At 31.2% G+C, this 27,221-nt stretch overlaps 2 protein-coding genes and 1 long non-coding RNA gene across 16 annotated transcripts in view; 1 reads left to right on the top strand and 2 right to left on the bottom strand.

Moving 5' to 3' along the window:
- The window catches only part of LOC126264273 (uncharacterized), a 240,268-nt gene that overhangs the window by 125,652 nt on the left and 87,395 nt on the right, over nucleotides 1-27,221 (top strand). The window contains exon 5 of one of the 4 annotated variants that reach the window (XR_007547030.1): nucleotides 18,864-19,193. The exons of 2 other annotated variants lie outside the window; for them this stretch is intronic. This is a non-coding gene — a long non-coding RNA (uncharacterized LOC126264273). Of the gene's footprint in view, nucleotides 1-3,803; nucleotides 4,085-18,863; nucleotides 19,194-27,221 lie in introns of those variants that run through there. One more of the 4 variants, XR_007547031.1, reaches the window with a different exon arrangement.
- LOC109606269 (klarsicht protein) lies at nucleotides 1,078-19,904 on the bottom strand. Of its 3 annotated transcripts, none has more exons than XM_049961384.1 (10): nucleotides 19,779-19,904; nucleotides 13,842-14,400; nucleotides 13,323-13,788; nucleotides 12,992-13,270; nucleotides 12,840-12,933; nucleotides 12,534-12,712; nucleotides 4,566-4,726; nucleotides 4,303-4,513; nucleotides 2,657-2,931; nucleotides 1,078-2,599 (listed from the first exon to the last, which is right to left on the bottom strand). In XM_049961384.1, the coding sequence occupies exons 2-10, from the start codon at nucleotides 14,366-14,368 to the stop codon at nucleotides 2,350-2,352; spliced, it is 2,442 nt and encodes an 813-aa protein (XP_049817341.1). In that variant the 5' UTR covers nucleotides 14,369-14,400; nucleotides 19,779-19,904; the 3' UTR covers nucleotides 1,078-2,349. The 3 variants fall into 3 exon arrangements, with proteins under 3 accessions (XP_049817341.1, XP_049817340.1, XP_049817339.1); XM_049961383.1 differs by lacking the exon at nucleotides 19,779-19,904 and adding an exon at nucleotides 19,398-19,549; XM_049961382.1 differs by lacking the exon at nucleotides 19,779-19,904 and adding an exon at nucleotides 19,187-19,272.
- LOC109598001 (uncharacterized) overlaps nucleotides 22,008-27,221 on the bottom strand; it is a 56,512-nt gene continuing 51,298 nt past the window's right edge. For 3 of the 9 annotated variants that reach the window (XM_049961368.1, XM_049961375.1, XM_049961370.1), the window contains exons 9-16: nucleotides 25,593-26,708; nucleotides 24,957-25,055; nucleotides 24,514-24,707; nucleotides 23,629-23,854; nucleotides 23,300-23,429; nucleotides 22,939-23,246; nucleotides 22,683-22,881; nucleotides 22,008-22,624 (exon numbers count right to left, since the gene is read on the bottom strand). In XM_049961368.1, the coding sequence (XP_049817325.1) occupies nucleotides 22,466-22,624; nucleotides 22,683-22,881; nucleotides 22,939-23,246; nucleotides 23,300-23,429; nucleotides 23,629-23,854; nucleotides 24,514-24,707; nucleotides 24,957-25,055; nucleotides 25,593-26,708 (2,431 nt within the window). In that variant the 3' untranslated portion in view covers nucleotides 22,008-22,465. Of the gene's footprint in view, nucleotides 22,625-22,682; nucleotides 22,882-22,938; nucleotides 23,247-23,299; nucleotides 23,430-23,628; nucleotides 23,855-24,175; nucleotides 24,402-24,513; nucleotides 24,708-24,956; nucleotides 25,056-25,592; nucleotides 26,709-27,221 lie in introns of all 9 variants that reach the window. The other 6 variants (XM_049961367.1, XM_049961369.1, XM_049961371.1 and 3 more) reach the window with 4 other exon arrangements.

Genomic DNA, 27,221 nt, shown 5'->3' with positions numbered 1-27,221 from the left:
TACTTAACATTATTCTGTTATTTATATAATAATTTTTATGTATTCCCTAAAGAAATTTTAAAATGAAAAAATGTGTATTTAACAAATTAATTTAACTGATAATTTTTGGAAGTAGAGTGGAATTGTTCAATTATTTAAATTTTTAAAAATGATTTTTTAACTTAATTAAATTAAAAAAATGTAAAAATTTTTACTAAAATCTATGTCAATTATCAGTAAATTATTTTATTGTTACAATCGAACATCAATTCCAATAATTGGCGCCCAACTTTGTTCTTTAAAAGAGATTTTAAATTGAAAAAATGTTTACCAAATTAATTTAACTAAATTATTTTGATTTTTGAAAATGTTTTTAATTTTTCTTTTGCAATTTTATTGTTTTTGTAACTGCTGGAAGCTAGTTAAATTGAAAAAATATAACAATTCTTACAAAAATCAGTATCAAATACCAATAAATTATTTCATTGTGTCAGAATCGAATATTAATTCCAATAATAATAATATTTTTTATTTTTTGTTTTGTTGTAAGTTAATAAAACTAAAAAATTACAAAAGCTTTTACAAAAAGCAATGTCATTAATCAAAAAAGTATTTTATTCTGACATTTTAGAAATGGTAATATCAGTAATTGGCGCCCAACGCTTAAAATCAATTTTTAAAACTCTGCAATGTTCAATTTGTTATCATACAAATTTTATTAAAATAAAAACATTTTAATTTATTTAATGATATTACGTAACAGAATGAAGCTACTCATTTATTTGGACAACGGGGAAGGTGAAAACCGTTTTTATTATTTTTTTAATTTTTTATTGTCATATAAATTTTGAAAATGTCTTTGTTCCTTCTTCTATTTTTTACTATAGAAATTCAATTAAAATAAAAAATGTGAATATATATATATATATATATATATATATATATATATATATATATATATTTATTATTTATGTATATAAAAGTAATTATTTGTCAATTTGGTTTAATTTTTTATTTATCTGTTTTTTATTTTTTAATATTTTTAATAAAACCACTCTGAAATGAATGTAATTTTTATAAAAAATAGTAATAAAACACTTTTTGAGTTTTGCATTTTATTCATTATGACATAAATAATTTAAATGCAAGAATGAAAAACCCTTAAATACCAATCATTAATCTACGTAATGCCATCAAAAAATATGAGCTAAACAATTTGTATAAGGGGTCATTAATACTATAAAATAATACAAAATAAGACAAATATGAGACAGAAAGAAACTAATCAAAGCATCGTTCATCTGCCTCTGCATCGATGCAAAGCCTCTCATTTTGTAAGGAATGAATAATGACATTCAAAACATTCATTCAAATTATTTGTCATTATTATTCTGGCAGTAAATATACTCAAAAAATACGTGCTCAATTCAGAACTGTAAATCACACTTCATTGTTCATTTTGCGAATTGAGCCTCAAGTGATTTTCAATCACCATCATAACAACTATGACCGTTTTAAAAACGGGCAAACACCGAATATATACATATAAAAAACATAAAAATCAGCTTATCCGTTTGTAGGAAAAATACTGCTAAAATAACATTTAATTGATGCAACGGATGAACTGATTGATAATTTAATAAATCAATACAATCTAATTTTAGAACTTGTTCAAAAAATTAGATTGTATATAATAATATGTACAAGATTTGTTTAGTAAAAAGTTAACACTTTACTAATACCATATGTAAATTGTTAATTGTTTACTAAAACAATCGCGTTTTAAATATAACATCATTGTGTAATAAAAATTACAATCCAATAACAACTTGCATGCTGCAAGTTCATAAAAATTAGACCAAAAGTGGTCAAGTCGACAAAATATATACAAAAAAGCAAACCTGTCGACTCAAATTAAAAAAAAAAGAAATTAAACAATTGTATGCCAAAGATAATAATGTTTGGCTAAATTCAATGGTTTAACATCTAACATATATAATATGAAACATATATTGCCTGTAACAATAAATATACGTAATACGTAAAGACACAACATCGAAAATAAAAAGAAAATAAATATATCCACAACTCAAGGCCGACTCTGACACCTCAAAAAATGTAGTACACGTGCTTGGTAAATCCCCGATTCGACGTACACTAAAAATTATCGAATACGTCAAAACAATTGACCGTGCACTAAAATAATACTCATGCGACTAGCTTTAAGCGTAATACTAAAACAATACACCACCTAAAAATATAATTTTAAACAGTATAAAAGCATTACTACTTGTTAAATTTAAAATAAATGGTCGAACTGAACGGATTTAACGAGCAACGGTACTACAGAAACATTTTGGACAACCACTATTATATCGGAGGTCGTCCCTCGAAGTGCAGCTTCGGACTCAAGGACCATTTGTAATTATTCATGTTATCACAACATTGAGGATTGAGCCAATAGCTCAAGCAGACGAACGTTAAAATTATAACTTGAAATACTATCGACGCTTTGACGCTGCGATTTTGGTACCATACCGAGCTTCTGTTATCGCCAGGATCATCATCGCCCCCTTTGTCCTTTGTCATGAACGACTTAATCGCATCCTTTTGCTGGGAACTGCAAATTAACACGACTTAGTGACCCATTGAACGCTTAGGAAAATCAATATCGTACCTTAAAGTGGAAGCAGAACAAGCGGACGTTCTGGCGACCAAAGTTCTACATCTGAGCTGGGCAGTTTTCAGGTCCTCCTCCACTTTGTTGAACTTGTCGAAGATTTTTTGTTTGGTGGTGATGTCCAGAGGAAATTTGGCCTCGTACTGTCTGTACAGTCTTCGTATGGCCGCCAATCTGGCCTGTCGTTCACCTATTTCGTGTTCTGAACCTTCGTCCGATATTCCGCTGTCTGAGAACGAACCTTCCGTCAGGAAATCGCTGAGATGGTGACCCTGAATATCAAAAAAATCACAATTATATTAATATGTCATAACTTTCTTTGGAATAACTTTGACTTAATTAAATAAGCAACATTCTGAAAGCAACAAAAATGGCAGAATGAAGGAAATAAATAATAGACATAGAACTTTTTGAAGCTTTCTCTGAGGCTTTAATGTGAGTCTTGCTTTGTCATAAAGAAGCAGAACGCCTTTTCTATTGACTAATGAGTAGGTTGAGTCGGTTTTTCATGGACTTCAAAGCAGTAGATAATTATGGTATTGATTGTGTAACCTTTTGGTGAGTAATCAACATCTAAAATTTCTCTCATTATTCACCATACAGTCATTAAAAATGAAAATGAGTTAAGTTTTTTTAAGTAGTGTTCCACCACGTTTACCAGATGATAAATCAGTCAGAATTGTCATAATCAACCCTTCTTTCTTCGCATGTAACAATACTATAAATAAAAAGCCCATTTCCACTTCGTGCAAAGAGAGAATTGGCAATTGTCAAACGCCTAATTTTGTTACCCTCACTTAATTTATGAATAATCCCAATGTTTAATTTCTTCCTTGACGTTATTCATATTCGATCCAGTCATTTGAACATTTTAAAGCAAATTTTTATTAAAATACATACACCTTTTTTGACGCAAAAATTGCTTTAAATACGAATAAGCAAGAGCTAGAAAAGCTTACAAATGATGCTGTTTATTTTATTCAAATAAATCATCAATTAAAAATGAAAATTAATTTTTCTGGTACGTAATCACATCAACATAAATTTCATAAAATTTATTTGAAAGATTATAAGTGACTACAACAAATTCCGTATTGTTGATAGTAGAAAATGTGTACACATTTGATTATATATTTTTTTTTAGAGATTTCCGTCGAGCCTCGTCTCTCTTGTTCGCATTCACATAAGAGTCAACGGAATGAAGTGCCCGACTCTAGGTTGCTGTAATGAAAAGTCCCGCGTAGCATACTAAATAGATTTTAGGGGTGATTGCTATAGCGAAGGCAAACTCATCGTCTTAGACATCCGATCTCTTACATATCTGTTCCCGGTTCCCTTATACCGCTTATATTTCAAAACTTTCTGCTCGATAGCGATTTAAAATTATTGTTTTGTTTCCTCTGTTTTAATTTATTAGATGGGATGGATTAGCAAGTAAATTACTTTAGGGTTTTTCTGACTTTAGTGTACGAAAAGCAATTTAATTTTTTAACTAAAATTAACTGGAAGTAATTAATTCCTGACTCATAAATGTTGCAAAAGAATTTTGATCAATTAAAGAACGATTTGTTATCTTTAACAAAACAACAGTCAGTATATCTCAGGTTTCTATTAAAGATTTGATGATAGTAATAAGTTCTTACGTTGTGGTATGTCGACTCAGACAGAAGTTTAGCGATATCCCTGACTCCAGCAGCGGTTTGATCGTTGAAGATTCCTTCGTTCAACAAATTATCCAGCCTGGCAATGCTCCTTCCATCATCGCACAAATCCTTTTGCAATTGCTCCAATCTCGTCTCCAAAGTTTCCAACTGAGGTAGAAGCCCTTGCTTTTGTTCCAACTGATCCTTGGTTCTGGAAAAAGTTATTTAAATACTTTGCTGGAGATCGCCTGAGTCTGACTTACAATGTTTTACTGTTGTCCAGCAATTCGTAGAGTTCCTGGACATTGCACTTCAATTTGCTGTTGTAGACATCCATGTCTTTGTTTTCGAGTGAGAATCTGTGCACGACGGCGTTCAGGGCGGTTAGCTTCTCATAATACTGATCGATAAAACTCAGACGGTTCTGCAAAAAGAAGAAGAGAACACCATTTAAATTGACCTTTGCAATTTTTATGGAAATGTTGGTCAAGTATTTTACGTGAATTTTTCATTTTTATGAGTATTGACCCATGGGTTTTATTAAGAAGTTACATTATGTATGCCATGAATATTAGATAAGTGTACACACAGTTCTGCACGGATGAATGAAGCTGGAACTAGCAGTAAATTTAAATTAGATTTTACTTCTGTGTCTATAAAAGACGGGCCTGCCCTTATTTTGGCTCGGCCGGCCATAAACTCCGGTAATTTATATACATGTTAGTATGAAGGTCGAGTGTTTCCCATAAAATTTGTAATAGGAAATACGGGGTCAGTGGAGAAAAAATGTTCAAGTGAAAGTCCATCGTGAGAGAAAAAATTAATCATTTTGACTCACATTAATAAATAGACTTAAGTCTTGTTTATGGTGAAATGTTCGAATTTATTATTATATACAGCACAAGTCGAATGTAAATATTTTGCAATTTACGATTTGATTTTTTTTTAAATTAATATTGTATGTAACACTTTTACACCGTAGTTTACGGTAAAATATTAATGTATTCAAATGACAACAGTTAAATATTACTAATGAAAATTTTATTAACGTTTATTTTAATATTTACTTGTATAAACAAATATTTTTGTTATTGTATCAAAGGTTAAATTAAGTTATACTAATTAATTTTAATGCTTTTATGTCATTTTCTAATGTAATAAATAATCTCTGGTTTTAATTACTAAAGTGAAAGTTTCTTAAAGAAACTGTAATCATTTCGGACGTTCAATTAATATAAATTAGTTAGTTGTTTAATTTATGGAAGAATTTCTCATTTTTTTATGTAGACGTAATATTAGAAATAATGCAAATATTTAAATATTCTGGTAATCACTTTATCTTAAACATATCAGATAAATAATGATGATTAATATATATATATATATATCTCAATATTTTATATAAATATTATTAAAACAAAGTTAACTAATTAAATACTGTTATTTGAAGCTATAATCAAAAACTTTGGTCTAAAAAATATGTTAAAAAATATATGTTTAATGGAAAATTATAAAATATAATTTATTAAATAATTCAATTTTTATTTATAATTAACTTTTAATATTTGTAGCTATAATAAGATAAATAATTATGAAACTGCGGTATAATTGAAAGATTTTTCTAAAAAATATGTAATTGTTTAATATATGAGTGAATTTTTCTATATATTATATAGGTATATTATTGAAGCTATCCTAAAAATTTAAATTACCTTTATTTGAAAATTGAATGAATTGAAATTGTTAAATAAATCAATTAAAAAGAATTTTTATTTGTAATTTAATTTTAATATTCGAAGCTCAGGAAAGTAATTAAGAAGTTTTGGCATAATTGAAAGGTTTTTCTAAAAAAAAATATGTTAATTTAATTTATATATTTTTTTCAATATATCATATATATATATATATATATATATATATATATATATATATATATATTATATAATTGAAAATTATATAAATGTTTAAATATTCTTTGAATTTAATTTTTAACTTTAAAGCTTTCTTTAACTTATTAAATAAATCAATTAATATTTTATTAGTTTTATTTATTATTTATTTTAATATTTGAAGCTGTAATCAGAAAAATAATTAAGAATTGACAGATTTTTCTAAAACAATATCTTAAAAAATGAGTTTTTAATTTACGAGTGAATAATTTCTGGATATATTATATTACTAAAACTGATCTAAATATTTAAAAATCCATTATTTGGAAATTAAAAAGTTTATTAAATAAATCAATTAACATAATAATTTTCAGGTATAATTTATTTTTAATATTTATAGCTATAATCAGAAAAATAATTAAGAAATGTTTGTATAATTGAGAAATGTTACAATGAAAATAGGTTAAAATTAATTGTTTAATTTATGAGTGAATTTCTCCATATTTTATACAGATAATATATTGTTAAAACTAATCTAAACATTTAAATATTCTTTATTTGGAAATTTAATATCTTCAGCTTACTAAATAAACAATAAAACATAACATATAATATATGAATTTTCTTTTGTATTTTTTTAAATATTTGGAGTTATAATCAGATTAACAATTAATTAATTAACTTTGATATAATTGTAAATTTTTTGTGTCAAAATAGATTACAATATAATTGTTTAATTTATTAATGAATTTCTTGATATTTAATATAAATATTATGTTATTAAAACTAATCTAAATACTTAAATAAATTTTTGATAACTTATCTAATATATCAATTTTTATTTATAATTTATTTTACAAATTCAATCAATAATCAGAATAATAGTATCAAAACATTGACATGATTAAAACCTTTTTCTAGGACAAAATTGACAAATAATTGTTTAAAACGTGAACCTAATATTTGAATATTTAAATATGCTTTATTTGGAAATGTAATACCTTAATTATAAACAAACATTTCATGATAACATATCTATTATATAAAGTTTCATATGTTTTTCTTTTAAATTTTCGCTTGTAATTTATTTCTAATATTTCAACAAATAATATTCTGATTAATAATAATAATAAATAGTAATAAATTTATGCATCAAAATGGGTTAAAAAATAATTATTTAATTTATTATATATTATATTATTAAAATTAACTTAAATAAATATTCTTTATTCTTTTAATTTTAAATATTATAATATTTATAATTACAGAAGTTTCTTTCAAAAGTCTTTGGTTTAAAGTCAAAAAATATTTATTTATTTTCTTATAAAATAATATTCTAAGTATTATAAAAATGATTATTTGAAAATTTAATACCTTTAACTTATAACCACATTTTACATTTACAACTTATCTAACGTATTAATTTTCATTTATAATTTATTTTTAATATTTCATTCAATAATGATCTATTAATCTCCAAAACTTTGGTATAATTGAGAGATTTTCCTAAGAAAGTAGATTAAAAAATACTTGTTTAGAACTTGAATGAATTTCTCGATATTTTATAGACATTACCTATATTATTAAATTTAATTTAAATATTTAAGAAATTTCTCCATCAAAATAGGTTAAAAAAATAATTATTTGGTTTATGTGTTATTTTATATAAATATTATATTAGTAACAAAAAAATTAAAAAAATATTCTTTATATGGGAATTTCTAATATAATATTTATAGAAATTACTTTAAATAATCATTTAATTTATAGATGAATTTTTCGTTTTTTTTTCCAACTTCTATATTATTAAAATTAATCTAAATATATAAAGTATGTAATAATTTGCTAATTAACAATGAATGTATCAATTTTATTTTACAATTTATTTTCAACCTATTAAACGAATTCTTTCCAATTTTTTTTCTGCCAAAATAAATTAAAGAATTAAATTAATTTTTTATGTAAAAATTATAATAATTATACAATTTAAAATCCTTTATTTGGAAATTCAATAACATTAACTTACTAAATAAACCATAATCTTTTAATATCATATTTATTAATTTCCATTTTCATTTTATTTCCAATAATTTAAGTGATAATTAGAATTGTAATTAAGGAAATTATATGTCTAATGATGTTTTTTTTTAATTAAAAATTAACATCATATACATATTTGGAATTTTATTTGTTACACACATTACATTAAATTTGTTGCTTTTTAAACTGAAAACTATACGAATTGTTTTTGTACATAAATAACATAATTATGATTTAATAACCTCCATTGTCCTCTCCTTATCAGTAAAATTAAACGTAATTTTACTGTTGCCGTGACTAATAAATACATTTTAGATTTCCTGTTTGAAACACACGACAAAAATGCATTTCGGTCTATTTTGAGGGGGTGGTCCAGGCGGTTTTTAAATGCGTACCTTTTCAATTTGCATTTATTTATTGGTTATACAAACACCGAAGTTAGGTAGGCCTCAGGTTTTCGGGGCACATTAGTATGCCGTTAGGTGCTCCTCTAAAATACACATTGTAAAGTAATTCGATTTGCAATCAACTACCCACCGAATTTTTCACCCCCCGCCTTTATTTGCATTTCTTAATTCCGGCTGCAACGATATGTGTACACGGGTCCTGCTCACAGATAATAATGTCGTTTTAATATTATTCACCCTCCGGGCATTAATTGGCACACTGACCTATTTTTTAGTTTAATTTTTTTTGGTGTGGGGTCTAAAATTGCCTGCATGGGAGTCGTGAAGTTTTGGCGGGACGTCTTTATTAGAAATTCGGAGTGTTTAAGGTCAGACGGATGAAAATTTCCCACGCAAAATAGATTTTGCGTCAGATCAACCTTTCCCAATGATCTGGACCGGCGCCAGATCTCGGTGCCGGAAACAACAGAAATCCTGTTTTACGCTTATTTATAGAAACATCTCCAATGCCAATCCGATGAATGAAACACGGACGATTTTAATAACCGCACATTTGAATGATAAATAATTTATTGTTACGTCTCCCGGCCAGAAACTGGGAGTGGAAAAAAAAAGACCCGGTGTTTTATATTTTTAGTTCGGAACGAGGATAAAAGCGTACCCGTGTCGGGCATTGCTACAACATCCTACGTGACGGGACTTTAAAGGACCAAGGGCAGGACTAAAATCCTTTCTTCTTCACAAGTTCACCGTATTACGTTGTTGCCAAACCAACACAACTTTCACATATGATCCTGCGAAAATCTATATCAGATGACCCATTCTTTATTTGGCATCAAACTTTTATTCTTGTGGACCTTATTTGTACGGAAATATTGATGAAAACCCATTATTTTTAATGCCTTGCAAAATTGACGACAAGACAACTTTTACTAACTATATATGAACGTTTTGTTATAAATATTTTTTAAATATACATATAAAAATTATTTTATTTGGAATGTGGCTTTCTCTTCACTTAACCCATACATAATAGGAAATATATGTTTTTTATTATTTTAAAAGCGATTATAAAAAAAGATAATTAATATTTGTAATTTGTTTCAACAAATGTTTCCATTGCCTTTCAAATTGTACATTGTACAATTGTTATGATTAAATTAAATTATATAACAATTAATTGTCAGTTTAATTTCGTCGAAAAACGAATAAAGAATTCCTCGAATTTTAAACTTAACGATTACGATTAAGGTGATTAATTTGACTTTAATTATTTAAAATATTTTCCGCCATAATAATTATTATTAATCGTTAGAAGAAAAAAGGTTTTATTCGTAATACAAAAAATATGGCAATAACTTAAATTCATGTTACTTAAATTATTATATTCATGAGTTTTATATGGACATTTGATATATGATAAATTTTAAACAAATTTTAATACTTTTATTTTAATATGTATGGAAAACTAAACTGCCCTCTTTCGATAGAAGAACTCAAAGGTAAAACTAAGAAATAGATTTCTGAGTGAGCAAAGTTTTAAACCTTTATTATTAAATAAATGTACACTAAAAGGAACAAATATACAGAATGGCATTCATTATTATATTGTATAAATACCTTAAATATAATAACACCTGAATAGTTTCAGTTTTCAGATATTTGAAAAGTTTTTTAGTAAATTTAATATATATTGAAATATATAAAATTACATTTTTCATTTAAAAACAATGAATAATGTTTATAAAAAAGGTTTTCAATTCTTACATATACAATACGTTATTTTCATGGAAGAAATTAAAAAAATAGTTAATACTATCTACACATTTGAAACATAAGCTGCCCTCTTTTGAGTAAAGGAGCAGTATAATTTTGAGTAGTAGGAAACATTTTAAACCCCTGTTATTGATTAAATGGGGTGATCATTGAGCATAAAATACAGGAAATCAGCAATTTATTGTATTTCATACAAAACCAACATGGATAATTTCAGTAATAATTAAAGTACGTGAAAAAATATTTAGTAGGTTTCAGTGACTTATGAATTTTAAAAACTAATATAATTTAAAAAAAAAAGAAATAAAATTACAAAATAAATTACAGATTTTCAATTTTAAATACAAGGATAATTTTAGATTTTAGACTATTTTTCGGAATTATATTAATTACAGAAATTTAAAATATTTTTTCAAAATTTTGTGCTAGGTATCTAAAACTTAAACCGCCCTCTGTCGAGAAAATAACTAGAGTAAATTTCAGTACTGGAAAACATGCTGTAACACAGGGGTGTGAACATTTGTTGTTGATTATATAGGGTGAGCACTGATGGAGAGAAATATTCAGGAAGTCAACAATTTTAGAAAAAACTAACACCTAAATGGTTTCACTACTTAAATATATATGTGAAAAACTATTTCTGATAAGTTTCAGTGATTTATGAAGAAAAAGTGTCACATATTTTAAAAACTAACATAAATTTGAAGGTAAAGGAAATAAAATTACAAAATTAATTATTTTTAAGTACAAGGAGTATTTTATATTTTAAACAGATATTCGTTAGAATTATGTTAATAACAGAAATTTAAAATATTTTTTCAAAATTTTATGCTAGATATTTTAAACCGCCCTCTGTTGAGGAAATAACTACAGTAAATTTCAGTACTCGAAAACATCCTGTAACTCAGGGGTGTGAACCTTTATTGTATATTACATAGGGTGAGCAATGATGAAAATAAATATTCAGGAAGTAAACAATTTTCTTCAAAACCAACACCTGGATTTTCAGAGCTTAAATATGTATGTGATAAAACTATTACTGGTAACTTTCAGTGATTTATGAAGAAAAAGACTCACATATTTTAAAAACTAACATCATTCGAAAATAAAGGAAGTAAAATTACAAAATTACAAACTCTTCACAAAATAACTAAGCAGACATTCAGGAAGTCAATAATTTTAGACAAAAACTAACACCTGTATAGTTTCAGAGCTTAAATATATATGTGAAAAAAACTATTTTTGGTAACTTTCAGTAATTTATGAAGAACTATTTTTGGATATTTTAAAAATAACATAATTTTAAAGAAAAATTATAAAATAATTTAAAGCTTTTCAATTTTAAATGTAGGAGTATTTTATATTTTAAATTTGCATTTGTCAGAATTCTATTAATAACAGAAATTAAAAATATTTTTTAAAATTTTATACTAAATACTTAAAACTTAAATCTGCTACCCTTGAGAAAAGAACTAAAGTAAATTTCCATATTGAATAATGTCCTGTGATATAGGGGATTGAACCCCTATTCTTGATTACATAGGGTGAACTTAATGGAAAAAAATTACAGGAAGTCAACAATTTCATACAAATGTATTTCAAACAAAACTATCACCTGGGTAAAGTTATATGTATGTGAGGAAGTTATTTCTAGTAAGAAAAAACTCAGATATTATAGAAACTATAACATAAAGAAAATAAAATTATAAGATAAATTACAGTTTTTTAATTTTAAATACACCAGTCTTTTATACTTTAAAGTGGTATTTGTCTGAATTATATTAATAACAGAAATTATAAATATTTTTTCAAATTTTTAGAGGTATTTAAAACTTAAACCGCCTTTTGAGAAAATAAATAGAGTAAATTCCAGTAGTGAAAAACGTTCTCTAACACAGGGGAATTGTACCCCTATTGTTGATTATCTAGGGTGAACTTTGATAGAACGATATTTACAGGAAGTCAACAATTTTTATGCATACGATAAAATCACCTGTCTAATATTTGTATATTTGAAAAAATATGTGTATTCAATAAATTTATTTTTAAATTTATGTTGTATTTAATATTCATATATTTTTTTTAAATTGAAGGTAAAAATAATTGTTAAAAGACTCACCTTGCAATCCTCTATATCATTTTTGACTTCTTCAATTGGTGAAAAACTGTAATAAGATGATTTGGAGACGTCCAAAGAATTGATAGACGTCTTCATGTCGGTGATTTGCTTCTGTAAATTGGCATACTCCTTCATTTTCAACGCGCTATTTCTCAGATCCTCCCATTGCTTTAGAATATCTATTAAAAAATCTAATTAGTCAGTATTGGTTCTATTTTTGTAGTGTATGAGTTAAATGGGTCAAAGCTATATTGGGGGAACTGAGCAGGTGCGTCTTGTCCTTGGGACTGTAAGTTAAACAATTACCTGAAAGAATCTCCTCGTCCATCGAGACTGTCATATCTCGTACAATACGATTTATGGCATGTATTTCGTTACAACACTCCGACAACAATTCATCCTGAACAAAAAAAATAAACATTAAACCCACACAGACATTATAAAGCAAACAAACTTACGATAACGTTTGTATTATAATCCAAATCGAAGTTGTAATTGTAAAGTGTGTCTCTGCAGTTTTCCAATTTTTCAGATGTACTTTTGATGATATTCAGGTTGCCGTTCAGTGGTTTTGAAGACCACTGTTTCCTTTTCATTACAGGTGAAACTTCGGATGACATAGTGGACCAATCGGATTGGCTGTCCAGAAATTTTCTGTAATCTTCGCCAAATTCCAGCAAACGTCTTGCCGCATCCGAATCCTTGGACTCACTATATGGTTCAGACAAATAGTTTTCCTAAAATCCAAATGATGAGCCCTGGAATTACTAACAGGATGCTAATTCTTACCTGGTAGTTGTCCCAAGTGTCAGACAAAGATGATAATTGCTCCTCCGCCAAGTTTAAATTATATTTGTCTTTGTTATATCTACTATATCGTCTTACGTGTTCTTCATCTGTTTCACCACCACTAGTTGTCGAGGTTTCGCAGTTACTACTCACTAATGAAAGCTGTTCAGGAACTGGTTCATTTGGTGACTGGTGATTGCTGAAGCCAGCAAAGGAACACGATTTGAGCAACATGCTCTTGGGTTTTATGAAACTGTTCATTAAATGCGAGTCAGATTTGCCAAACGTTCTGCTTCGTCGCTTCTTCCTGCGTATCGGCGATGGCTGTTCCAGATAGGAGTTCGAAGCCTCCTCCATAGTGGACGAAGTAGAATTGCTGCCGTTCGCGAACAAACTTCCAAATTTTGGTGGGTAATTTTCGTCGTACAGTGCAGATTCCGACATTGACAAAGTGTTTGAGCTAATCCTGAAATTAATCCATTTAAATCTAGCCTAAAGTTAATCACAATAACAACTAACCTTGGAGTCGAGCAGGTCTGGTTCAGGGGTGTGCACGATCCGTACAGCTTCCTGTTCCTATCGTTGGCCTTGTATTCGGGGAACAGTACACCCTCAGACATGGAATTATTGTTTAACCCCTTCAATGTAGAAGTGCTGACGTCATAATCAGAGTACTGCGAGTCCCTTTCGTCGTCTTCACCGCTGGCGTCGCAACTATCATCGTTGCGCAGCCTCAGCTTAGATTTGCGCTTCCTGTACATTTCGGTGGTCACCAGTTCTTCCACCCCGTTAACCAACTCCCTGATCGTGTCCTCCGAGACCGTTTTTCTGGGAGGTGTGTTGATGGGGTCGTACCGGCAGGTTTCTTCGTCCAGTTGTACGTCTTGGATGGTTTCATCTTGTTCGTCTTGGCATTCAAATTCTTCTTGGTTGTTCTTCGTTTCCGTTTCTGTGTCGTCGTGCGTGAAATAATACGTGGCGGAATTGGGGGATTGTTCGCTTGCGTGGAATAGTCCACATTGGTTGATTGGGTTCTTGGTACTCATTGTGATTTGATTTCAGTTAACAGCTAGCCATTCTGTAATTAAACACGTGCTGTTGATAAAATTGTTTTGGAAGCTACATCCACAATATACATTGCTCCAAAAAATTAACGCACCACCTATAATTTTTCTAAATAAATAGTGCAGGAAAGAAGTCCTGCTATAAATCCTGCTCAAGATCGTTTTTTGAGACTTTTAACTTTAAAACAACGGTTTGTGACTACAAGAAGTTTACATTCTTAGTTAGAAAACGTAGAAGGGGTTCGAATAAGTATTGAAATGTTGTCTGAAATTATCTAACTGACGTTGGGATTCATGCTATGACTTGGCCAGCTCGCAGTGCAGACCTTAACCCAACAGAATATATTTGGAATATTTTTGGGAGACGTTTAAGGGACCATCCTCCGGATAACTTAGAGGATGTGGGGCGTCTTCTACTCGAAGTTTGGGAGAATTTGGACCAAAATGAAATTGGAACCCAGATTTTGGAGTATGAACAGATGTGAGGCTGTCATTTGTAGTAGAGGTGGAAATATCCCATATTACGTTCAAATTTTTTAAAACAATATATTTTTAAATGAATATACAAAGAGTGTATATGTTTATTTTTCCTGTTTTCAGAAAATATTAACAAATATTGGTGTGGTGAGTTATTTTCTGGAGCAGAGTATAATAAGTTAGTAATCTGTACTATATAGATAAATACATTGTAGCAACTACTTGAAGCTGCTCATTATCACATTAATAATATTTTTTTTGAACTGATTGCATAAACAAATATTAAGTTGTCATGTCAGAATTCGATGACGTTTAAACATACAATAATAAAACCTGTGTTTTGTTTGTCGGTAGATAAACTTGATCAGCCTTGAATGTAACTAATCTTCTTAGGAAGTCTTATATTGATTACATTTTATATAATATCTGTGAGAAAAACAAACTGATCTGATTGACTGTAAATCGAGGTGGAACTCATAACGGACCTTTTTGTTTTACATGTGTTGTGCATTAAAGCTTTACTGTTAGCAACACGGAAAAAATTTGCTACAGAAGCACACGGTGATGTAAACTAGTCTATATTTAGCAGGTGATAATTTCTTTGCGATAACATATCCTCATATTGAAAGGTGTATCCAAATATTCCAAAGCAAGCAAAAAAACAAATATAATTAGCCATTACATACGTCTATCATAGTTCTTATAACAACTGAAATTACATGTCCTTGGCGAATGTATTTGTTTATAATACAAGTACTATAATATTTACGAGTCGTTTCCTGCAAAATGTGAGTGTTTATAAAATCATTAAATCTTGGGCAACTCATGCTTAATTTAAACATGCAAGGGTTTTTAGGCTCGAGCGTGTACCAGTGAAATTAGATGAAAAAACTGTGGACGTACACGATTTACTTTAATTGACTTGCCTATCACTATTGTTGCTAAGTTTCTACGTTCACTTTTGTTAATTGTTTTAATTAACACAAAGAACCGGGAAGTAATTAATTTAATATCCACAGGGAGAAGCCCAAAGTTTTTCTTATAACTGAACGACGTTTTCAATTGGTAATTTCACATAGTGTTTATTGTTCAATAAAGGTGAAACTGTTGATGGTCCATCATGATTTGTCAAGGTTGATTTCTAGTTTTACCTCTATGAGCATATAAAGAAGACGTAATTTTCTGATGATTCTGTGTTCAAACAATTTATTTACCATTATCATAAGGTTTGAGTACTTTCCATTTAACTGGTATTGACGTGGAACGTGCCAAGTCATTGCCAATGAATATTTCACAAAAACCTCCTCCAGTACAACAAATTTGTTTAGTGCAGGTTTTTATTAAAATTCAAAATGATCCAGATGTGACTCGGCGAGTTCTGCATCTTGGCCAGAGACTTCTTCAAACCGATTGTTATTATTGGGTCTTAGTAGTTGAGGAAGCTAATATTTTTTATTCTGGGGGAACTTCAAAGAGTTCGAACGGATTGACGATTTGTTTTTGTAGTCATTCTAGGTAGATTTTAAGAACTGGGGACATGGCAGTCTATTTTAAGACAACTTTAATGTACTCGTATAAAAATTTCATTTTAACTATAGAAGAACTTTAATAACTTGAAGTATTTAGTATTATATTATGTAGAGTCTTTACTTTAAATCAAAAAAGTTAGTTATTTGTGTTTGACGAAAGGATATATATATATATTTTTTCATTTTCAAAAAAAGCTACGATTAAACCATTCCAGAGTAGCTTTATCGAAATTTTCATACATAGATGTTGTAATCATGTAAACACCATAAAGTAAGTAGGAATTTCTGGCGTTATTCTAATCAGTCGACAATTGTTGCAAACAGGGAATGCCTTTCGGGCATAAGACTGGTATCATCGGAAAGGAAAACCCTCGAGGAATTTACCTGAGGCAGGAGAAATTCGACTTATCAAAGGTTAAGCCAAATATTTACACATATACATAATTTTTACTCTGAACTCCATTGCCAACCAATTTACTTTGAGTTATCAAAGTTCTACTGTAGTAAAATGAAATTTTTAATACGAGTACGTTAAAGTTGTCCTAAAATAGACTCACTAGAGTTCTTAAAATCAACCTAAAATGACTACACAAGCAAATCGTCAAAAATTATCTAATTTCTAGGAGTGTCACCATAACGAATTTTGGCGCCAAACTGAGCAGTGAGTAAAATGAAATTGGACGAGAAAGTTGTGGTTAAACTAAACGTTTCTACGAGTATGTGTCTGCCACGAGATCCTTTGTATGAATTTATTTTTAGCTATGATCAATTAAGGAAAATATTATGTAATTTGAAAGCAATTTTATTGCAAACAAAAAACACAATTAACTGGCTAATCTCTGTGCATTCATTCCGATGATAACAAAAGCATAAAATCAATACGAGCTGTTGAACAAAAATGTGCAAAGCACCAAATCCTACGTACAATCACAATACAGTAATCTTAATTAAAACAGAGAGTAGAAAGTAGCACAGCACAGCTGAGGACCAAGATGAATTAACTTACTAGATACATTTTTACAGCAAACGCATTTCTGTTTTTATCATTAACCACTAATGAAATTAGTAAAAACGCAACCGTTAGCCGGTTAATTATAAACGCGTCAAAACAATGTTAAGAGATATACAAAATTAATTGCCCAGATACAGCCCATGGGCCTAATCAATATTTAAAAAAACCGAATTGTGTTGGTGGCTCAATTAACCAGAAAATAGAAAGCGCCGCGGCAAAACGTCCGCCAACAAGACTGAACTCCACTCGGAAGGAAAAAAATTCCACCAAGATTGGATTCAAAGTAAACCGGATAAAATTAGAAACAACAATGCGTGAAGAAATGCTAGAGGTTATGTCGGCAGGTCACTTTCCACGGTAAACCTTTAACAAATTTATGTGTGTGTGTGTGTGTGTAAGACGTTTTAATACGAGCTCAGGGGCTACTTTCCTTTAACTGGAACTAGGTAAAAATGACGTTACAAGAAAATGGTTCCCCTTGTTATCTGGCCGGGTGATACCACTTTCTTCACTTGCTCTTTCAAATACCACCATCACGTAATACAATCCAATGACACACTCCATCTACTCATATGTTTAATTAAGGCTATCAACACCAACAATGTTTTAATTAAGGCACTGCTCCGTCGTCTGGGTCTTTTAAAATTACAAGCACTCAACATTTTTTGTGCCATTTAATCTATTATTATATAAGACTTTGTACTAGTATAGAGTTGTGAGAAGTAAGAAATGGGCTAAAACATGTGTATGTGAAACGTGTTCACAGAACCTGTGGCAAAATAAGAAACAGGAAACAATGAGTAAAGTCGTTTAAGTTAATGTAGTACACATGTATGCTCAATTCTGTTGCCAACGAATTTGGAGGGACGAAAATTACAAAAATGCACAAGTATTTTATTTATTTTTTTATCGGATGATCGACATAATAATTAATTAGGACTAATTGGGAGATAATAAATTATTGTATTAAACAATGATGGTGCGTTATTTGTTCAGTTAATGGAGTCGATCCATAGTCATATATTCATATAATTTTGATAAAAAATTGCATTCTTTAAAATATAAATAAAAATGTGGGTCAACATTAACATTTTAACAGTGCTAATACTTGTCTTTATCGAAACCTTTGTTGAAATAATACAACAATCATAGAAATATTCATTTAAATAACAAAATATACCTTAGTTTACTATGTATGAGACTTTATTGAGGTAATAATTATTTTTTAGGGTTTGCTTAAAAATAGTTAAAAATTGTAAATTTAGAATGACATACTTGAGTATTATTGGCAAAAATATTTAATTAGGTTTCCTAATTTTTGTGCTAGACCCAAATAACTAAGCTTAAAAATTGTCCAAATAATTAAATTATAACTTTCACTACAATAACGAGCACATTTTTATTATATATTTGGGCCAAAGTTGGTCAATATCCAAATAAACTGATTTTTTTATTACAGGTCTGGTTTTATTATTGTATTACTAATGGTAAAAACATGCAGCAACGGTTTTGGGGGGTAAAAAGTTTTCTGTATCATTTAACACGTTGTGACCATTAAATTATTGAGTAATTGAATGTTTTATTAAAACAAACACCAATAATTCATGGTAAATTTTAGGTCACGTTGCAAAACCGAATTTTACAACTGACACTTTTAGAGCGTTACTATTAATACAGTGTGCGAAATGCAAGAAACACACAAACCCAAACAAATTTTCGAAACAATACGGTGCAGTTGGTGTTCAAAAAGCACCTAAAACAGAAATGAAAGTTGAGACTTACGGTGTGTATGCGGTTGCTTGGGTTAATTAGCACTGGCGCGTTGTTATCAAAGTGCGAAAACCTGATTAATCGGCTTATCACGGTGCCAATAAGAACGAAGGGGTGGCGAAGAACAGTGAATTTAGGCGGCGAACATGCTTAGTGGACCTGCGGTTAAACAAGAAACAGGAAACAATCACTAAAATTGCTTAAGTTAATGCACAACACATACATTTCATGCCCGTTCCTCCTATTCCTGACTGGGTGCGAAGGGGAAAACCTTTTTTCCCTTCGGCAACACCACACACACAACACCGCACATAATTTCTTAACAACCGTTATAATACAAACTGAAATTTCCTAATAATTGTCTGTTATCATACAATCGTTTCATTGTATGAGAATCACCAGCCCGCAGATGGTTAACTATAACTATGCCCACATAAGTTATATCTGACGAGTGAGTCGGTTTTAGCCGAACGCAAAGTCGACTTAGCTCGACATTTGAGCGATTTCGTCATCTACGATTTTATTCTGTTCACTTTGCCTGTGGTACAACAACCCAAAGCGTTTCGATGCCTTGACCCCGTGTTTACCTACTCTACCTACCTACCTCTATCTTCTTCCTATTGAAAAGTTTTGCCGTTTTGCCATTTTTATGCCATTGACTCGTTCACCCACATAAATCGTAAATCAACACCTATCTAAGTATAAATATTGTCGTTGCTTTATAAATTTCCCGGAGCTTCCATTTATTTACACAACTTACGGAATTACCTCGTATAATTTATGTTTGGACGTTACGTAATTTAATTAAACAAAAAATCACCACCAAATCGTCTGAACAATGCTATTACAAAGCGTTCACAATTTTATCGTTTAAATTGCACATGACACAACTAATGTCGATTTAAATTAAAAAATTCCAACTCAACCTACGTGTTTTATTTACTTATTATCGTAAAAAAATAGAAAGTATTAGATACGTTTTTTTATTTAATATAATTGTTGCAAATGTTTTGTAACTGTGTTGATGATGATTATTTATTATTATATTACATATCCAATTCATTAAATTGATTCGTCATAGTATTTGAATTTTTCATAATTTATTATCACTAAAGAAGCATTTGTGGCATGTTAATGCTAATTGCCTTGTTGTCATTGCAATGTTTAAATTATCTTATTAAAAAAATGAAATTGAATCCTTTAACCGTGAGGACCAAAATAAACCGCACAAGATTTTATTTAAGTTGTATGATGTATGTTCTAAATTTACAAGTAACTGAATTTTTTTCTAATTCGCAACGTATAAATAAAATAATCCAGTCGATGAAATATTTATGCGTTGTTATTTATCGTTGCCATGGTTATCTGAGGAGCATACGTGCACCTATTATCTCTTTTGTCTGGGATGCTCTTACACCTGATTGTGTCGTCGTGTGTATTCAAATTATTGTCACATATCGAACAAATATTTGCATGAAGATTAAATACATTCGTCACTCGCGTAGATGCATCTAAATTATCTACGCCGCAAATTTGTGCTTCTTAAATATATTTTTTTAAATGTTCCCACTCCTAAAATAAAATCGTTAGCTTGACGCTTAGTTTTTCCTGATAAACTCATTTTATGATTTACCAATTATGGTTTTTGTAGTTGCATGAAAGTAGGTGAACATAACTGTTTCAGTAATTTGGTCTAAATTCGGCGTAGTGAGATTTTTATAATGCGTATCTAGTTCAATTATTTCTGTTCTTTGTACAAAAACCCGGTATCGATTTGATTCCAATCAATGTCAATGATTGTGCGTATTATTACTGCATGCATCATCAACCGTAATACTTCTTCTCGTGCGGTGTAATGTTTAAACAATGTACAAAGAAATTAGATACGTTTATTGTAGAATGTTGACTTGTATTTCACCTGTGCGATTTTAGTAATTAGGGCGCCATCTGTTAGTCAATAGATGTAGTGTACAACTACGAATGCAGTTATTTATTTTAAATCTCGCTATCGAAATATAGATGGCGCTTGAACACTGGGTAAAAAATTATTTGATTTGGCATTGTAGGGGATATTTTAGTTTGAATTAACAAAAGCGTCATATAAAATGGATTTATCGATTTAAATGAGAAAAAATTGGAACAACTAATAACACGGAGGAACAACAATAATAAAAAGGATAAAATCCAGCACAACCTACAGGACAATAAATTATAAACAAAATAAAACAAAGGAACTAAACCAGGAAAAAACAAAAAATACCGACCAAATTGCAAATGAAATATTCAAAGACTTAATTAAACAAAAAAATTGAATGAAATTTGAAAATATAATATCAATGAATGTGGTTTTCGATGCCCAAGTAAACCATATACAAAAAGATAAGTGCTGAATAAACTAAGAAGGACCTTCTTAGGACCCATCTATAGACAGACCAATATAAAAACCATAAATGCATAAATAGAACTCAAAAACAAAAATTTTATAGGAATAACACCCTGTACTAAAAGACATAATGAAAATTCACTCCCTGGATGAGTATTTGAGGTCCCCTTACAAACTTCTGAAGGAGATGCACAAAGGCATACGATAAAATCTGTAGCAATAAATACGTTTTATTTATTACTCTACACAATAAAAGAGCTGCAAAAAACCATATCATCACACCAACCATCCAAACCAGGATGCATAAGTCCTAAAGTCCAGACATTGAACTGTAATTGTACAGAAATTATTCAATAAACAAACTTATTTATTTAACTCTTAAAATGTATTATTATTGAAGGAGTATTGTAGGAAAATAGTGAAAGGGAAAGGTTCAATAAAAGAGTCATATATAAGAATACTTTATTATAATTTATCACTGGTTCACAATTCGACAACGTATATATCAAATTTGAAATTATACAAATAAATTAGGTAGTTTAAATATAGTAGGTAAGAAAGTATTTCCTACAGACTGCAGTAAGCGTTTCTAATGAAGTTGCAGTTGTGGAACCACTACATACATATATTAAAGAGTAGATTTATTCGGCAGTATAAAGATAATAGAATTGCTAATAATTAGTTACCGTTATAATATTTACAATTTACTATAAGGCCATCCAATGATGTTGATCAGATATGAGCAGCATCACCCTGGCGATGTTGCAAGACATCTGGACAACATCCAATCAATTTTTTTCCATAAATACATAATCTTAGGTACCTTAAATTACAAACAACATTGAAAATAATGTTGCAATGGCCTAACAATAACTTAATTTTAACGACCACGAGTTTTCGCTCATGAATTAATCTTCAATGTCGTTGTCAATTCTACTACTGCGTATTCCAGTGTTGCCAGTCCATGGGTAGATGTCGGGGCATGGCTGGCATGTCCTCATGTATCTCACACCGGATTTGTGCCATAAATTACATACTTTAGGGTTGTTGCAACGCTTTGGTCGGTCCTGGAAGAACAAAAAACATCAATAATCATCATCGATAAACTACATGTTCAATACTTACGGAAAAGTCACATTGGAACGGCTGGAAGGATCCCAATCTGCTGATGGGAGTTGGATCTCTCACCCACTGAAGTGCTTGCCAGTTGGTTACAAGCCACACGTCTTTCATTTGCAAGATGCTGTCGATGAATTGGATGAAGCCTTCCTTGTGGTGGGGCTGTGTGAACCAGGCGGCGTGGTAGAACAATCCAAATGGAGCTCTAAAATCCAACAAACATTAGAAAATTTCTTTCTTTTAATTTTATGTCGAGATTTACCTGTTGGTAGTGTAATGTCTTTGGAAGTTCTTGGTCAACATCTTGAATACACCGTCAGCATCTGGTGGGTTGCTGCAAGCGTCACCCATGGAACACCTTCCGCCGTTCAAATCTTGCCACATCACCATGGGTACTTCCCACACTCCTGGGTAAGATCTGGTTGGACAAGGTGGAATCATACAGTCGTGGAACAGTTTGTAGTCCAAGGTGTAGGGCCAGCTTGGTGGTTTGTTTTCATAGATGGGCATGGAAGAGTCGTAGGTGAAGTTGGAGTCGTACAACATCTTGAACATCTTATTTCCTCCCACCTAAAACAGTTTGTGTCAAACATTGTTGATGGAGTTATTAGATGACAACTTACAGATAAGAATGGTGCTCTCATTCCTCTGACGTCTTCGAGTTTGACTCCACCATAAGCTGCGAGAATTTCTCTTTGACCTGCTACTTCACGTGTCCATTTCTTCTGAGAAAATTGTTCTCCAAAGCTGTGACTATTTAACAAATAAATATTAGTATGTTGTCTACTTATTCATTGGTTGAGTTAGGTCAGCTTAAGAAAGTAAAATAGTTAAAGGGAAGCTTTGGGTTAAGGCAAATCGTACAACCGACAAATCATCTACTCCAAAATATGTTAATGTGCATATTGATGATACTGTACAGTGCAATGACATTTTTTTTCAAACGACTTACGACACGGTATGGGAAGCGATTTCATGACCATCAGAATATAGGTTTTGGACTTGGCTGTAGTCAGTCCATTCATGGGATACGTAGAACGTGGCAGCAATAGGGCATCCATTGGGATTTGTTCTGCCTTTTTCGAAGAGATCGCTGTACAAACCTTTGTTCAGGTCATTCACTGAATCGTCATATGTCAGTAGTACTAATTGGGGTACTTGTTCAACAGGGAGGTCACCTATTTGTTAGTATGCAAAAGAGAAGAAATTCAGTTAAATAATTGCAATGACAAGGTTGATAAGCAAGTCAAAATAGTAGTAAAGTCCAGGTTTTGCTTAGCCCCACTGTGAACCATCGAGAAATTCTTGGACATCATCTAAATTTCCATTATTATGACTCAATTATATTACAATTAAATCTCACTCTTTCTTTTGTCTTTAGTTTATCCGAATGAGTTACAGGAAATAGGAAACTAAAGTCAAAGAAAGATGCACTGATGCCCAAAAGTGTTTCTACTTGGTAACACGTGTGTGCCCCTCGGCCAGTATGGGCCACTTACGAGACTGTGTGTGAAGCCAGTTCGTGGCCATCTGCATACAAATTCTGGACCTGGCTGTAATCAGTCCATTCGTGTGATACATAAAACGTAGCTGATATCGGACATCCGTTAGGATTGCGACGGCCGTTTTCAAATAAATCAATGTAATATTGTTTATTTAAATCATTAACTGCATCATCGAAGGTTATCAGCACCATCTGTGGGGTTTCTTCAACTGGTATGTCTCCTGGTAAATGCATAATTAAAAACAAAACTCTCAAGCGGTTGCTCTATCAATCTAACTGCTACTCTGAAGCTGTAATTGACTACATTTCTACTCGTGATTAAACGGTACTTACCGGGTATTTCTTTGCCACCGCAGCTGCAGTCAGGAAGCAAGCAAACGTCTTTGCGACACTTGGCGGCAGTTTTGTCGGGTTGTGGTTGTGGGTAGATTGGGTCGGGTCTCCTTGGTGGGTATCTGTAGATGTCCACGAACTCCTGTGCTTTGGAAACGATGGACGTGGATGGTTTCAATGTTGGCCTGGATCGACTGAAACAATTTACAATGGTGGAAACTTCTACTGGTGCATATTGACGATTGATGAGTGGTTTTTGATGAAGATGATGGCATGAATTTAAAGTTTTGAAGGTCATGCTTTCATGAATTTGTTAGACACAAGAAGATTGAAGGAACACATAGATAGATTGAAGAGATACAATTTTATAAACAATTGGTCGCCTTCATCGTTGATTTCATGTCAGCACGTTTTCCTTCGGTTTGAATATCTCTGATACTTACGATGCTGGTGTTCCACGATTTACATTAACAGTAACCTCATTATTGGCAACGTTTCCAGAAGCTGAATAGTGCGCAGACCCACGTCCTCTTGGACTGGTTCTATAAAGAATAATACCATTTAGGGAGAAAGTAACAACGGTTACACGACGGTGCGGAGTTACAAAGTTAACTGTTGGCCTAAAACACATGCACTCTTCTAACAGTTTTAGTTTTCTACACATTATTGAACCCCATCCGCTGCGTTTTATATTTTTCGTGACAAGTAACCAAGTTGTGTGTTAAGTGTGCTTTTGGTGTTACATGTCGGGATAGAGAGAGGTCCATTGTCAATATCCAGTCATAATAGGAGTTAAACGTCGTGACTGTTCATTACCAGAAGCGTGTACAAGGATAACTTGGGACAATCAACAAAGGGAAAATAGAAAAGAATTTGAGAAAATCAAAATTCAATATTATTACTTCCCAAATGGCGTAGGTTGGGATGTGATAATTTAAATTTCGGCCTTCCCCAATAGTTTTTTTAGCTCGTTTCCGCCTTGACTGTCCCGAACTAGTTAAGAAAGGTGCACATTATTAAAACAAAGATGGTGTTCATGCAAATTACATTTTGCAGTCTATTATATGAGGAATAAATACCTCTGTTTCTCGTTGCATTTTGGTTCGATACATTTTGGAGTTTGCCTCCGCGCTCCCCCAATAGCAATTAAAGACTTAATTGCGGCATTTACCCGGGAGACTCGAGCTGGGGTGGATGTATTTTGGGGTATGTCTGTCTTAGTCACGGATTGTACGATCGGTTTTGGGAAGGGTTTGATTTTATACGATGGTGGTTGGTCGGGTTCTGGTTTTTGTTTATCTTCAGAATCTACGAAGGCATGTGCAGGGGGAATTTCTACAGTGGTGCGGAAACGTTTTTGGTTAGGTGCTGTATTACTGTGGTCGGGTTCTATGTAATGTCGCAGCTTTTCTTTTTCTAAACTCAACTTTTCGCTGATGTACTTATCGGTTATCTGAGATTTCTTGTATTGCTTTTCGGTTGTGGTGACTCTTGGAGTCGTGGTGGTGCTAGTACTGGTCGTGGTACTTGGGGTTACCAAATATCTTACAGTGCTAGGCTCGACGCTCGGTTTGAACGTTAATTCGGTTTCTGAATTATCATCCGAAAGGCCCGAAATCAGCTTCTCGGCAGACTCGAAGCTGGAACCAGTAGTTGACAATTCGTGGTTAACAGTTATTGGGTTTATAAACTTTCTCACTGATTTCAAAGCTTTTGGGCGCTCGATTTTCGCGTTAAAACTAAAAACTTCAGAATCAGGGAGCGAACTGTTAGACTTAGACAAAATAGACTTGAGGAAAAACTTGGGCGGTGAATACGTGGTCGGAACAATAGGTCTTCGTGCCACACTCGCATTCACCAATTCTGTTGTTTTAATAATACTATCAGATAAAGGAGCCTTAGTAATAAAATGAAAAGCAGGTTTTTCAGTTGTTAAGTGCTGAGGAAGAGAAAATGGAGCAGGTTTTTTAACTACAGCCCTAAGAGGTTCATGCAAAGAAGTATCAGAAAATGTGTCAATATATTTAGGTCTGTAAGTAACAGGCAATGTCTTAGTTAAGTCAAGTCCTTGAATTTTGTTATCAGGATTATTTCGGATTAAGGGTAAACTTTGAGGGGTGTGTCCCGGGTCTTCCGGTTTTGTATTATTTATTGACTGTGCTTGTGTTTGGTTCTCATTGGTTGTGACAGGCGTTCTGCTAGAATAAACGATACCTGTTATAATTACCCATAACAATACAATGTGGGGGACATTAGACAAGCTCTATCTCAAAAAAACTCTCCTTGGATGGAACACTTTGGAAGCTCTACTCGAAACCCTTTTAAAACTAATGTAACTTAGTGAATCCATTCAAAGTGTTAGCTTTGTAGAGGATAAGAACTTCTTTAATGCCTTCACACAAGATCTAGGTTATGTCCAAGTAAAACCCAATAACCCACATTTGTTATTGTATCCGAAATGGTTTTTTTTATGAAAAAATGATGATGAAAGAGCCTACTTGTCTACGTACAGTTGCAATCTCATCTCAAGACTTTATTATTACTACTACACAGATTAAAATTTGTCCATCGAGTCTTGGGAATTGTCCTAAGATGAAGGATGCAATGAAAGATACTACAAACTTAGCTATAAAATGAAATGTAAGTACGGATGTATTGTAAAAAAAGCTATTTGAACATGATGAATGAATTTCTCATGCAAAAACTTG

This window comes from Aethina tumida, chromosome 1 (genome assembly GCF_024364675.1).
Source record: "Aethina tumida isolate Nest 87 chromosome 1, icAetTumi1.1, whole genome shotgun sequence".
NCBI lineage: Eukaryota > Metazoa > Arthropoda > Insecta > Coleoptera > Nitidulidae > Aethina > Aethina tumida.
Note: the sequence above shows the minus strand (reverse complement) of the source record. Positions and strands in the feature narration are given on the sequence as shown.